The sequence below is a fragment of the Bacillus rossius genome, chromosome 1 (genome assembly GCF_032445375.1).
Source record: "Bacillus rossius redtenbacheri isolate Brsri chromosome 1, Brsri_v3, whole genome shotgun sequence".
In the NCBI taxonomy this organism is placed as follows: Eukaryota; Metazoa; Arthropoda; class Insecta; order Phasmatodea; family Bacillidae; genus Bacillus; species Bacillus rossius.
This window is the reverse complement of record NC_086330.1, coordinates 207,613,636-207,629,862: the sequence shown is the minus strand read 5'-3', so window position 1 is coordinate 207,629,862 and position 16,227 is coordinate 207,613,636. Positions and strand designations below refer to the sequence as shown.

At 38.0% G+C, this 16,227-nt stretch overlaps 1 protein-coding gene across 2 annotated transcripts in view; it reads left to right on the top strand.

The window, feature by feature from the left end:
• LOC134527257 (uncharacterized) overlaps nt 1-16,227 on the top strand; it is a 360,812-nt gene that overhangs the window by 103,227 nt on the left and 241,358 nt on the right. For both annotated transcript variants that reach the window (XM_063359778.1, XM_063359779.1), the window contains exon 2: nt 11,369-11,545. In XM_063359778.1, the coding sequence (XP_063215848.1) occupies nt 11,369-11,545 (177 nt within the window). The remainder of the gene's footprint in view (nt 1-11,368; nt 11,546-16,227) is intronic.

Below are 16,227 nucleotides of genomic sequence, written 5' to 3'. Positions count from 1 at the left end.
TAAAAAGCCAACATAAATTTCTGGAAGGTACGCACTTAGCAATTAATTAAAGAGCATCAAATCTTGATAGCAAGATTTGGTGACAGAATTTGCTACATTGAAGTCTTGAAAATGAAGAGAGATAGGAAGCGATAGAACTCAATTATCTAGGTACAGTGTAAACCAAAACATGGTCTCAAATGTCAAGCAGCACTTCAAACTGCAGCATAATCAATTTTTTTATCCCCAATATGAAGCATCGAGGAAGGATCGGTTCATTGTGAAAAGTATTTTCCACTGTAGCTTCCAAACTATGGGTTAAACGAGGAAGGTTTTCATGACTTTTTCGTATATTTTTGTTTGTAGATTCTTTTTTTGTAAATCTTATTTTTCTATAAAATTCACTGTTAATAAGTAATTAACAAAAAACCTGTTTTTAGTGCCATTTTTTCAAGATGGCGGCGTTAGCTCAACTCGGATCGCTGGGGACTTTTAGGGTTCTCTTCATAACTAAATTGCGGACGTCTCCACCAAAAATCAGCTTTTTCGTAATTAATTTTTTTCAAAAACCTAAAATTCCTGGACAAATTGACGATTGCATCATCCTGAGTTGAATATACGTGAAAATGCACCACCTTTTCGTTGAAAACGCTTCCATTTTGTAGAACTTCCAACAATTTGTGCCTCCCTTTCATTAAATGCTTGGCCTGTATGAACTTTGCGTAGTTATTGCGTGTAAATTGCAAACATTACGTAAATATTTAATGTTTTGCGTTTTTATTACGTTATTGCGTGTCAATTGCGTGCACATTGCGTGTTGGAGAGAATGGAGATTTGAAGTTCTTGGAGCACGTGTAGCTGATGGGCAATTGGAGCATTGGAGCTTTTTCAATAATTGGCGCATTTGTAGCTTTGTAGCACTTGGAGCTATTGCCCAATTGGAGCATACTGTATATTGGCGGGATCGTATTCTTGTGACGAGATCGTATCATACCACATAGATTTTTCGTACATATGTGCTTACTTTTTTGATTGTGGATCGATAGGTACGTGCTCAGGACATGATTTTTCTCATGGTTTGGAGACGTCTATCCTATACGTCTGACATTGAAAATTACCTGTTTTAAATGTTGTTTGAATATCGGTGAATGACACTTCTTGGTTCGGAGACGCTTGGCCACAAACTGAATGTACCTGGACGTCGATTACGTTTCAGGCTTCTGAATAGAAAGGCTTAACTACCAACGAGCATAGACTAAAGGTGTCTCACCAACAACTACAGGATGTGCCTGGCCACCGACTAGATATGCCTGAACACTAATTGATCGTGTTAACCTGACCTCAATCTAGTAGTGCCTAACCATCAACTGGACGTGTCTAGCCAACAAGCTAGATATTCCTGTAAGATAAATACATGTCTGATCACTGAATATACATGCCTTATCACCGACTGGTGGCGTCTTGCCACCTACTGAACGTGTCTAACCGTCAAATACGTTCCAAGCTACGGACTGAATATCACTAACAACCGACTGGATGTGCCTGGTCGTCTATTTGGAAAATTACCTAGGCTCGTGTTTCGGAGACGCATGGTTTATGTGCTTGGTTTTCTGCGTAAACTGATTAAAATGCTCACCGAGTATCGAAGGAAAAAACATTTTGGTTACTGATTGGTTGTTTTGACCACCTATTGGATGTGTCTGGCTACCGACTAAATATGACGCCACCTAATGGACGTACGTACCTGAACGTTGAAAATGCATTCCTGGCTGTCGACTGGGTGCGTATTGACACCTACTTGGCGTACCTACATGCCTGGCCTCCGTGCACTGAATGTGACTAACCACCGACTGGATGTACCTGGCTGTCTAATAAGAGCCTAGCTGCTCTATATACATGAATGGTTCATTGTTATGTATAACTGACACGAAATCACACATGTCAAGCAGGCAAAGGACTCGCTTGACCTTCTAAGAAGACGGTAGAAATCGAGAAACGTTAGTAATTTATTTGTTTGTGTTTGATGATATAGTGTAATATTTTTATTTTATTTAAAAGTGTTGCTTTATTTTACGAAACTGTCTCTTTTGGGGTATTTTAAATTAATTTTTGAATCGCCTAGGGATGCAACCAACTACTTAAACCTATAGCACCAATCAGTATTTTAATGGGTGATTTTTTTTGGTGAATTTTGGAATTTTTTTTGAATCTCTAGCTAAATAATTACAAATTTCCTAGATGGCATCCCCATTTCAAGATCGCGGGTGCCACAGTAATAATAAATGATTACTGCGCTCTAGCGGGTGAAACTTAAACTAAAATGATTGCATCACACTCTAGCAGAAGAAAACACACACAATATGGCGGCAATGTCCTCTAGCAGGCGTTATATGTTAACTATCGCTCCTGGTAGCGAGTAGTGAACATAATATGGAGGATCCAAGATTGTCACTATGGAAAAGTTTAAAGTTCAAAGTCAAGGTCAAAGTTCAAGGTCAAGGTGCAAGGTCGAGGACAAATTTCAAGGTCAAGTTCAAGTTAAAGGTTAAGGGAAAAGTTCCATGCCAACAGTCGAGGTCAAAGGTATGATGAACAAAAAATTTAACTAATATGGCGACAGCGGACTCTAGCAGATGTAAACAAGATGTCGGTAGACGAAAACGAAATGGCGGATGTGATGTCATACTTGCTGATGATATATAAATACAGGGTGTCTACTGGTCACGGAAGTCACGGAAGTCATGGAAAAGTCATGGAATTTGGGGTAGGGTCACGGAAGTCACCGAAAAGTCACGAAGTTTGGAAAGAGGGCACCGATTTTTTTTTGTGGAGAACATAAATGTGATGTAACTCGCAAAAACCTCTGGAACACCTGTTTACTTGCCCTCCCTTCGATAGAGATAACGGCTGAAATATCCATCTTTCTCGCTATCTATCTCACTGCGCCGTCCGTAGTGTTTTTTCTTTGTCAAGTGCAAGCGAGGAGAAAAGAATACCGATCGATTACATGATGTAACAAACGTACGAGAACTATTGTGTACGTACTAGTACAATGGGACCATATATCTTACCAACAAGAGCAAACCCAAACATTAAGTGTAGGATAATAATCGTGTTTGTACCACGTGCGAGTATCGTGGGACGCCCAGGGCTGACAAGCACACTTCGAAAGCTGTTGCGTTGTTAATTATTTATTTAAGGAACAGATATATCGTTTCCGCCCTTTTTTTTATTCAGTGAGGATGTAAGGTTTTGTATGTAGGAATATGTTTTTTTTTTTAAATAATGACGCTGTAACTGCTAGACTGGTTCTCACTTTCACCTACGCTTCGATCAATGTTGGCAATATGTTATATGCTTTGCTCTCACATGAAACAACTGCGTTTGTTTGGATTATTCGCGGACGGTATTTTTTGGTGTCCTTGCAGTTATAGTTTATTATGTTTCAGCCAAACATAATTTATAATTAATAATATGCCGGCGTACAACAGTTTGGGGAGGTTAAGTTTATTTTTTTTTGATTTCGTGGCCGCTACGTTTTATGACGCATTATTTACAATTAGTAAACGGCCGGCGTTTTTTGTAATGATATTTCTTTGTGAAAGAAGTAGAAATGGGCCCCATTCTCACTAATTAACAATCGGTAATTTATTTTTTATTAAAATTACAGTGAGTTGGTTAAGTGTGTATATTTTCATGTAGGCCAATCTGTTTTAACCGCCCACAAGGCTCAATAGTTGTAGACTGCCCCACGGTTCACTATGTTGACAGTTTTTTTTAATGAATGAAGTGTTTGTGTAACAGTTTTTTTACAAGATGCCGGGTAAGTGCCACTTCCAAGAGATGTGGTTGGAAGAAGAAGGATGGAGAACTTGGCTGAGAAAAGGCAAAGATAAATTTTTTGGTTTTTGTTCTCTTTGTAAAAAACAAATTGATGTGTCCCACTCTGGTGTGAATGCAATAAAAAGCCACGAGAAAGGCAAGAAGCATAGTGAATTTTCCAGTTGCCTGAAATCTGGAAAACAAAAAACTCTGTCTTCCTTCAGAGCTATACCCATGGATACTGACGGGCCTTCCAAGAGTGTTCCTCAGGCTAATACACCCAGTCCATCTTTGCCAGAACCTAAGTCTAGCACGTCTGCTTCTAGCCAAGAACATACTGCTGAACCATCAAGGCTGTCAACTTTCCTAGTTAATGACAGTGTGACAAAAGCAGAGATTGTGTGGGCAACTCACTGTGTTTTCACACATGCTTCATCCCGCTCGGGAGAATTAGCAGTGAAGCTGTTTCCCATTATGTTCCCAGATAGCTCTCTAGCCTCTAAAATGAAAATGCATAAGGATAAAATTGCATACAGCATAACATATGGACTTGGACCCCATTTTGCGAAATGTGTGTCACATAGTGTTCAGAAAAGCCCATTTTATGCTTTGTCAATTGACGAAAGTTTAAACGATGTTTGCCAAAAGGGGCAAATGGACATTGTTGTAAAGTATTGGGATGCAGAAAACAGTTGTGTTTGTACAAAATATCTGACATCTGCTTTCCTGGAGCATTCAAAAGCTGCAGATTTGCTCAATAATCTTATTGTATGCATTGGAGAAGCTGACCTGTCTCTAGGAGGCTTGGTGCAAATTGCAACTGATGGACCCAATGTTAATTTGAAACTGATTTCCGACCTGAAAAGTTACATGAGATGTACTCTTGACAGCGAAAAAGAAATCTTGGACTTAGGCACCTGTTCATTGCACATTGTAAATGGTGCATACAAAACAGCTCATGCAAAAGTTGGTTGGCAACTTAATGAGTTTCTTAGAGCACTTTACAGTCTTTTCAAGAACTACCCATCTCGTCGTGCAGTTTATCAACAGATCACTGGCTCCAGAATGTTCCCGAAAAAGTTCTGTGCCATACGATGGACTGAAAACTCATCTGTGATGAAAAGGTGCTCAGAAATTATTCCACATCTGAAGAAATACGTTACAGACAAAGAGATTGAAAAGAATCCTCCAAACTCCCAGAACTTTCATGTGGTAAAGAAGGCCTTGTTGGAAGACCCAGTACTAGAAGCTAAGCTACATTTCTCTGCCATGATATCTGAAGAGCTGGAAGAATTTTTGACATGTTTTCAGAGAAACGATCCCCTACTGCCTTTTCTTTATCAAGAAGTTTTCCAGTTGATGAAGAACATTGCGAGTAGAGTGTTTACAAAATCTGCAATGGAAAAGGTTGTTAGTGCATCCCAGTTAAAACATTTGAATGTCAAAAATGAGACTGACCTAAGAATGCCAGATTCTATTGAAATTGGTTTTGGAGCAACATTTTGCCTAAAGAAAGTAAAAGAACTACACTCTCTTAGATTTAAAGCAGATTGCAAACAGTTTTTGTTACAGTTGTTTTCCAAGCTTGAAGAGAAAAGCCCTTTAAGGAAGCGAATTGTGCTTGGGTCCACTTGCTTATCTCCTTCAGTGATTGTCAAAGATGTCAGAACCTTGAGGGCCAAGATTGCCATTGAAGAACTTATTTCTCTCAATCACCTGTCACCAGCAGATGGGGATGTTGTGTTAAGAGAATATGCTAAGTTTTGTGCACTTCCTGAAGTTCTGAAAGCAACAAAGTTCTTTAACTGGAAAAAGGATAGCCTAGATAAGTTTTTGTTTCAACTGCTAAGCTCGGCAATGGAGAATGCCCATAACCTGTTTGTTTCTTTCATTCAGCGTTTTTTGATTTGCTTTCATGGTAATGCAGCAGTTGAGAGAAGTTTTTCTTTCAATAAGGAGTTCTTAGTGGAAAATCTTCAAGAGAAATCTTTGGTTGCCCAAAGACTTGTTCATGACCATGTGTCTTCTCTTCCAGGTGGGTTTAAAAAGAAATGCTTTCTGAATGTAAGTTAGACTTAAATATTTCTTTATCAATAATTTTAAATCTCAAATTTTTTATGTTACAGGTGGAATTGAAACTTTTTCTCATACTATATCTAAACAGATGATTTTAAACTTCAGAAATGCTGCATCAAAAAGAAGAGATGACCTGATGAAGAAGAAGATTAAAGAGGATGAATCTGTGAATGCAAGGAAAAGAGCAGCACATGAAATTACGCTCTTAGAATTGAAAAAGAAAAATGTGCTGGAAGAAAAGAAAGAAGAACTCTTAGAAATAGACAGGGATTTGAAAAAACTTAGGAACAAAATATGTTTATAAATGACAGACTATATTTCAAATACCTGTTAGTTTCGCCTATTTATTTATTTGTAAATTAAGTCATTATCGATTATTTGGATTTATTTTTCATTACCCTCCAAAGCTGCTTAAAGTAAAACTTTTTTAAGGTCAAGTTTAGCATTTTAAACTGCATGTGATCCCATTTATTTAACAATAAGCTTAACCGTTGATAAGTAAACTAGACCTATATTCAATATCCGTTTTAATTTAATACAATTTTTAGTAAAAAAAAGTCACCAAAAATGACAGAAAGTGGGCTCCAAAAGTCACCAAAAGTCACTGATTTTTGGAAAGGAAGACCAGTAGACACCCTGAAATACCTTGGCATTAGTGGTGGGAGGTCGGTCAGCAGGTGGCTTCCGTGGAGGAAGGATCTATCGACATTTTTGTTTTGTTTTTGCTCTTGCCAGGTTCGAACCGAGAACTCCATGTCCACCAACTTGAAAATCTTTAATTATTATCCGAATTTAATAAAAAAAATTAAATGTTAAAACAATAATAAATTAAGCATAATTTAATTAACTATTATTAAAAAAAATTTTTGCACATTTCGTTATGGTCGCCATATTTTATTCTAAAAAAAGGTTGTTCGTTTCGTAACACCCGCCATCTGTGACTGTTGGACATTTTCGTTGCACGTTTGTTTAAGGATATTATAGATTGTAGATGTTTATATTTTCCATTATGTTCCGTCATCTTGAAAATCCGTAGATTTATGCTAAAAATTTGGAAAACAATTTTAAATTCCTAAAAAATTAATTAATATAAAATTTGTTAAACATTATTTAAAACACGTACTAAGGTCCTCGGTTCGTACCCGGTGAGGTCTAAAAAATGACGACAGAACATTCGTCCACTGAAGCCACAGACAGACTGACCTCCCACTGCTTATGTCAAGTTATATATATATATATATCGCCACTGCTAGTATGACGTTATGTCCGTCATATTGTTTTCATCTGATAAAGTGTGCCACCACCATGTTAATTAAACTTGTGTCCGCTAGAGTGCAATCTTTGTTTATTGATACTGAGCTGGCCGCCACTCGAGATTTAGGCATCATCTTGGAATTGTGTAATAATTCAGCTACAAATACGGAAAAAATATCAAAAGTCATATTAAATCACTCGTTAATTTACTGATAGATTCGATCGATTCCTGTTAAAGGTTCGATCCCTGAGTGATGCAAATATTTTATTTTATCTAAAAAATAATCATTTTAATAAATATGATGGAATGTCCTACAAGCAGCATAGGCTCCTTGCCAACCAGCTATCAGTAAGTCATGTCAGCTATATTGAAAATTCGTAATAATTAACGCATAAAATTGGGAAATATTCCAAAAATTCATCGAAAAATTCACTCATTATTTTACTAATTGAACCGAATGATTTCGGTCCTAGTTTCCAGCCTTGGTTATGAAAAAAAGGTAATTAAATTAAAAATATCACAAAAGTGACAGGTTCGAGAAATAAAAAAACAAAAGTTATTTTACAATCATAATTTTATTACATTATTTTACAGCGTTCATGTCCGCTGCCTTCAAACTTCGCGCTTCGCCGTGGGCGTCGGCGCATCTTCCCCTCCCTCCTTTCTCCTCCTAGTCTTGTGTATTGTTTCTCCTCGCCTCCCCTCCTGGGGTTTACGCATGCGCGCTGTGCCGCGCCGATTTAATATAAGCAGCTGTCAGGGTATTATTCGGTCTTGTCGATCCTACTTCTCCAGCTTCATTAGCTTCTTCTGTCAGTCACGAGCATGTAGTCAGCTAGTCTTCTTTTTTCAACGACGTGTGAGAGCTACCTCGGGGGGGATAGCATGTAAGTGTATTCTTTCTTGTGAGTGAGGCGGTGGCCCTTGCTTTAATGTAACTTGAACGTTTTGGCTGTTTTGTTTAAATTCTTTTTCGGTCACCACCTAGAAAATTATGTTTCGATTAACTTTTCTGCCGTTTGTGCTTTTGTGCCGTTTGTGCTTTTGTACGTTCAGTAAATTCTATCAGGTAGTAACTGTTCTCCCCCAAGACGTCGACGTTGTAAGCTCAGTAACAGTATGTAACTTTCTCGTGTGTATTAAATTGTGGTTCACGTAGTTTATTTGCCTTCAGATTTAATGTAACTTTCTGTATTCGTGGCATCTGCCATGTGTGGACACAACGGCCCTTTTGATGGTCCGTATAGGGACCATACCACTGCTATGCAGATGTGACTTGCGTTGTTCATGGCCATGATAGTTGTAATACTCGTCTACCTAAATTTGTTTAAATTGGTTTAAATATTGTTTAAGGCAAACGTATTACCTGGAGTCTGTATACGAAATTTATATGTATTAATATACACACACAGCATAAATTATTAATATTGTATTACCGTCAGTATTATGTATTGTGTACCTTAAGTAGGCTTCTCGCCTAATTAAATGAAAACCGTTTAGTAATTTATGTAATTGAAATAATCTGTCCTATTGCAGTCCCTGTTCACAGATAAATTTCCTTAGTCCATGCCATGCTATGGCCCCCCTATCCTTGTAGAAAGATAAGCTTTCAATTTCTATTATAGTACAGATAAACTTGCGAAAGTTATCATTCTAATAAATATTTAGTTCTGCATCGGCGTGAAATGACTAATTCCCAGCTCCAATCGTTTTTTTTTTACTAGACAGAGTCCAGCCAGATAATTTACTGATATATTCTTCCTCTTCTTGACAGAGTTTCTGGACACCATGTTTAACAGAATGCATTACATCGTCAGAACAGTAAATTACAGCAGCCTATGTCTTAAAAGCAGACTTATTCACTTAATCATAGAACCGTTATGGCTAACCATATACACAGCCCAACCACATGTTATATTTCAAAGGACCGTTTGTTGATACATCATCAGTAAGCTGATTATGTTCTTACTGATATCGACAAGAAAAGTACAAATATCTTCGACTCATTAAACGTATTTAGATAATAGTAGTCTTTAGTCTTTCAATGTTATACGAAATTCAGACTGCGCTAATAAGAACCCATTATCATTCACCTGTAATAAACCGAACACAGTCTTGGGTTTAGTTACATGTCCAGACATTATAGAAATCGGTTTGCTGCACATCTGTTTTTTTTATTTGTACGCTCACGAGTCTCCAGCCTAAACCGATGAGTCAAAATGTCTGTCGGTAGTTTAACAGTAGGCACATGGACTTCATCTTTACCGTTTTTCACATGTCATTGCAAATTATCAATTCAAGTAAACAAAACATAGCACTCATCGCAGCGAAACTTCATGCGAGAAGGATTCTTCGTACATTTACTCCTCTCGTGTCTCCATACATCATAAGCAAATGCAAACCTCATATCGCAGTAACCACAAGGATGTCTAGTCATTGAAGACGAACCCAAACCAGACGATGATGTTACTTCAGTTGTACAAATTCCTGGTGTACTATTATGCACATCAATCATTCGCTGTTGTATAAAAACCTTTACGTTCTGACGCGCAGCTGACCTTTGCATGTCTTCAAGTATCTTTTCAACATATCATTTCTTGCAAATTGCATGCGACGTTTAGCACAGCCTAACATTTTTCGCGATAAGTAATATGTAAACTGTATTACTGGTCATCTTCATTGATGTCTTTATCAGCTGTGAACGAGAATACTAGTGTCATTTTGTACATAAACTTACATAGAATAAGCACGCCATATAAGTTCAATAGGTTATAATAAGGTTATCTTGCGTAACTTGCAAAAAAAAATCTGACAGTTTTCGGCACTAACCCACCGCAAAAAACGTACAGGATGTATATCGTATATCTGTAGTGTTATTTTTGTTTTTGTTTTTGTATATAAATAAATATCAATAGTAAATTTGTATTCGGTTACTTGCGAGTTTAGAAATGAAATGTACCGAAAGCAGTCATATTTATTCTCTTACGCGCAGATGAGAGTCGAAGTAAGCTGTCTAGTTGGTTGATGGAGAAAGGGAGCAGGGGCTGAGAAAGAGCGAATGGAAAGATCGAGGTCTGCAATCTACACCCTTCCCCATCACTCTCTCCGATAGGCGTCGTAGACATGACTCACTGCTGGGCAACACGAAAGTCTCCCTCCGGTATGTTTTTTTTCTTTCAAAATCGAACCACTCCAGCACTCAACCGTACAGCTAGTACTATCTATTGAGAACGTAGAGAACTATGTGTGTTGTCTTTATTTTCTTTTCGCACTTGCAGAAACTCGGGATCTTTGCCTAACTTCACCAGACTGCCAGTCGGAGACGCAAAGTGTGGATCAGAATGCCAGTGCGAATTCAACGCCACACGTCCTATAACACCCAGAGTACCTGGATGGGGGCTATCCATTGGCTGTCCCGCACTAACTGCCTAGATTTTTCATGACACCTGGGGCTTCTCCGGCATGTTACCCGTAAGTCAAAGGGAGAACTTTCCCAGGTCTGCTCCAACACGGAGTTATCTCGGGAACTGGAGACTCGCAGGACCAGCCCCTGATGTCCCACCGACTTCAGCAACCCGGAGATTACAGCTTGTTCAGCTTGGTCTTGGAACTCGCCAGACCAGAAGCCACCTCCTAGTCTGGCATCTACCACTGTGCCTTACAAATCACACGTTGATAAGCAGGCCTTTGGAACCCACAGCATGAGGGAGCGGCCGTGCTGACCCCCCGATGAAGTATCCGTCCCCTCTGCTGTTGCCGCAGTTAATGGTTTCCACCTCACCAGATACCTTCATCCTACAGTACAGTATAGACAATTAAGTGATTTCGCCCCCATTTATTTGTTGACCCAGCCCATACCACGATGATTACACCTTCATCCTACAATGCAGATGCAAGGTTTTCAGAGACAATTATATTATATACCTCAGGCATTGTATTATAATGCCTAGAGCATAGCATAATAATTTGTGCTCGCTGAGGTAATCACATGGTGAGAATCTCACATACGAATTTCTACTCATGACAGCCAAAATATGCAGTTGGTGTTCATTTGATTTTTATGTATATTACATTGTAGTAAAACGAGCTTTTTGGTGTTCACTTTGGAGGTATTCGGACATTTAAGTGACTGCACTGGCCCAAGAGATCACCAGCGAGGACAAGTTACTGATGGTCTTTGGGTGTTGTAAAGGTGGTATTTACCATGGAGAATTGACTTGAGCAATGTTGGTGCAGGCTGCAGCGACCGGCCAAACTGCCGCCGCTGCACCAACTCCAGCGAGGGAGGCATGCAGTGCATCAAGTGTCGCAACCTAATTGTGGTCGGTAGCAGGCAGTGTGTCGACCAGTGTCCTGCAGGCTTCACGCAGGAGTGGTCCAATCTTGTTAACTACATGGGCAGAATATGCACAGGTGAGTCATACTGTCTTGTGGGTTGAGACCACGTCCTTGAAGATGGCAGCAACAATGCGCACCCAAACATCGGGAAAACCATGCATTAGCCTAATTTGGCCTCAACCCAGTAGCCAAAAAGTATTTAGTGGCTCTACCACGAAAGCATGTGATCTATAAACTGTCTTGCATTATTATGATTAAAAAAATTAACCAATAATGTAAGAGTTCCTTCAGGCTGTATATGGGTGTCATATATCGAACGCCACTTTTGATTATAATGTCATGGCTGCCATCTTGGGTAACCTTTGACCTTGATATGTGACTCACCGCCAGAAATACGAAATACATTGCACCGGAAATACGAAATATAGGGTGCATTTTGAAACCCCAGTTACCTTTATACCTAAAAAATAAAAAAATAAGAATAATTAAACAATTTAAAAAAAATTAAAAAAAATATTTCGTACATCACTGAGTACGGATCTTGGCTTAGTAATTTCAGAAATAATATTAGTAAAACCTTTTTATAGAAAACACTTACATCATGGTCTTTGAATAAACTGGGTACGATTCTCAGCAAATATACTTGTACAAATAAACCGCAGCTTTATTCAAACTATTTCACTAAACAAAAACCTTGAAGCTGAAAAAAAAAATTATGTTGTGACAGTACTTTATACAAATTAAAACCCAGATAGCGGACACATGATGGCAGCCATTGCATTAAAATAATAAATATATACAAATATAATTATGTATATCTATATAAGGTAAGCGCACCCTGGCTGACCTGAGGAAGCAATCCAGTCACGAGCCTGGCGCAGGCCGTGTGCACAGTTTAATTCCACATGCGGACACTAGTAGTATGTAATAGGAGCTCCTGGCACTGGCGTCCGGCTATGGTGCCTGATGCCGGTCCGCCATCTTGGATTTTGACGTCACGGCGGCCATCTTGAATACAAATTCCTCAAAATTCCTCAAAAATGACTCAAAAATTCCCATTTTGAAGAAAAATTTCTCGTTTTCTTCCCCAAAAATTCGAAAATTAGGATTTCGAAAAACCTCAAAAGCCGTTTAGCCTTAGAAAGAACACAAATTCCCAAAAACGGCTTAAGAATCCATGTCTACAGTCTCCGATAAGTCATTTCTAGGAATAAGGATACCATGACCACCATCTTGGATTATAATGTCACTGTTGCAATTTCAATTATGCCCGCCATCTTTAAAATCCACAATTTGTATGTTAGAAAATCGGGAAAAATTTTAAATATCATAAAAAAATTCAGTAATCGAATTTAATAATAAAATTCTTCAAAACCACTGTTGCACTTATCGTTATGGTCACCATTTTGGATTATATAAATGTTCCATGTTTCGTTATGCCCACCATTTTGGTAGAGAACTATGTCATCGTTACACTTTGTTACGACCGCCATATTGGATCCTATTAATGTTGCATGTTTTGTTATGGTCGCCATCTTTAAAATCTTTATTTATCATCCGATTTTAATGAAAAAAAGTTGAAATTCATAAAAAATTAACTTATTAGAATTCTGCTTTATTATATCGTTTCCCATCATTGGTTCGAAACCGCTAAGAGCAAAAAAACATCAGATTCTTCCTCCACAGAAGCCACCTACAGACTGAACTACCACCAATACCATGATATATATCGTCAGCTGGTATGACGTCATGTCAGCCATCTTGTCTTCGTCCGCTGGTAACCTACATTTTGTTTTCGTCTGCTAGTGTGTGCAGGTGGCATGTTAGTATAATTTTCTGTTCACCATACCTTTAACCTCGACTGTTAAGCTTAAAATTTGTCATTGATCTTGAACTTTGACCTTGATATTTGACTTTGACCTTGAACTTTGACCTTGAAATTTGACCGTGAATTCGAAGTTTGACCTTGACCTTGAAATTTGACCTTGAACTTGAAATTTGACCTTGATATTTGACATTGACCTTGACGACCATCATGGATCCGAGAATTTATGTTCAGTACATGCTACCAGGAGCAACCGCCTGCTACTAGTGGTCATTGCCACCATCTTGTTTTCATCTGCTGGAGGACACCATCTTGTGTGTGTACTCGTCTTACCATCATGCTAGTTTTATTCTAACCTACTACAGTGCAGTAATCGTTCATTATTACTGAGGTGCCCGCCATCTTGAAATTTGGACGCCATCTTCAAATCATGTAATTATTTAGCTAGAAATGCGGGAAAAATTCCAAAATTCTCCGAAAAAATCAATTATTAATTTACAAATTAATTAGATCAGTTCCTTTCCTTGGTTCGATTCTTGACCAGTGACAGTTGTAACTAAATAATAAATAAATTTTAGATTCTGTTTTCCATTACCTTTCGCGGAGTTTATTAATCATTCACTCTGTGAAACACAACTTAAGTCAATATACCTGACCAACGAATTAAATACAGTGCCGATGAGCCTATCATGTAAGTCTAATTTTTCTATAATCTAAATAACCTATAAGCCGTTCATGTACAAAGCTATCCATACATATATACCAAGTGTCTCAGGACCATGAGACCAGCTCATAAACAATATCAGACGTATAGGCTAGTCATTTCCGGACCGCATGACCTTCTTCGTCGTTAGCTAATTATATGCAATTAGACCATCGTGACATTTTTTTCATACTAAAGGACCAAGTATCCTTGAAAAATATTTTAGTAACACCAAGAGGTTTTGAAATAGTAAATATTCAGTCACTACATATTTTACCACGCACAATAAACAAAAATTAAGCACCATCAACGAAAAGGCAGCTAATTTTGGACGCACCGTCAATAAAAAGGAAGCACGTTCTACAAAATGTAAGCTCATTTAACGAAATGGAGGTACATTCTCACGTACATTCAACTCGGTAGGATGCGATCGTCAATGTTAAGGTTCCTATCTAGACGCGTGAGAACTCGGTATCTGTCCCGATAACCTTGAACGGAGCGCCCTGGAGGCGGAGTTTGTAGCTGGGGGCGTCACAGTTCTGGGCTCGCCGCGCATATACAGTAGCTAGGGAGGGGATGACGGCGCGTTACCTCCCCTCCCTCGCAGACAGTCGGCTGCAGGCGCCGTGGAGGAAGGAAGGCTGGAATCCACCACCAGTTTAGTGAATGTACCTGTGTTTGGCTTTCGTCCCAGCACAGTCGTATGACATTTGTACGCAGAGTTCTGAAACATTGCTTCCTGCTCGCACAATTTCTGTCACAATAAATTAACAGCAATATAAATATAAACTGTAAACTTCATGCTAAGGACGTATACATAAATTGACCGTAATTGTAATCTAACACTGCTCTGTAAAGCTATAAATTCCTGACATTACATGTTTTTTTTTGTTATGGTTACTGGAAATTCAATATTATTAGAAAATATACGTAGGTCCTTGCAAAGACGTGCAAAAGACACACTTCCAAAACTATTTTTTTCCTCTTCCATCTGCTTTACCATTATTTATTCATGCAAGGACAGGTCTTGCTCACAGAATCACCAGAGCAGCCGGAATGTCGTTGTGTACCCTGAATCCGGCATTATGCGGCAAAACGGAAAAAATTCACCTGCGTTATTAGTAACTCGCTGGTCTTTTTACACTGGAATAGTGAGAAATATTGTAATGGAAATAAGATTACACGTAAGTTATTTATTTTGAATTTTTGTTGCCTAATTTCTAAAGCAAAGTTTTGTATATATACTTTTATATATATGTACTTAAATTTTCCAAAAATAATAAGTTGTAAACGAAAGGCTGAGAAGCAGAAAGCTGTACTACCATGTGGGGCGATTTAACAACTACATTATATATATATTCACAATAATATACAAGACATACTTTCACATGAGAACAACACTAAACCAAGTGGTTAATTTATATGACATCTCAAAATACATAGGCTACACTTGTGGTAAATTCGTCGACAGGAATGATACAGACAACTTTAAGACAATCCGCAATTTTGTATATTTGTATATACAATCTCATAGAAGACATATTTTTACATGAGGACAATTTCACGCAAGTGGTTAGATTCCATGGCATCATAAAATACATTCGTATGCTGTAATAATTCGATGACAGGTAACGAGTGATATAAACAAATTTAAAAGATTCAGCTAGGTTATGTACACAATCTTAGATAGCATATAATTTCACATGATAAAACTGTTAAACCAAGTATTTTAGATTCTATAGGTAGTATCTCAAAATACAAACACTTGCTGTTATATTTCGTCGTTAATTTTAACGATAAAAAATTACACAGATATATTTAAATTTACTGTCATAATGCTTATTTGTACAATGACAGTATTTAACAAAAATTGTTTTAACAAAAAACAAGACATCTGCGACGTGAAGCACCCCAACACGCATGTTCCTCCGTCTTAGAAGTTTATATAAAAATAGACGATTGCTCTATAACAAAGCATAACTTACACTGTTGTCAAACCATGATATCGTCCACAAGCACTGCCGAACATTTCCCTGAATGCATGTTAGATTGCAATGTATTATTTAATTCCGTAATTTTTTCGTAAGTCTTCGTTAATTAGGAGATAGGAATCGTTATTTCAAAAAAATTAATTCTGCATTTACTTTTCGTGCATTGCCTCAGTCCTGCTCAAGTTCATAGCTGTCAAGCCTGTATCCCAACTGAACCTAACATCAGTCTGTTGACTGT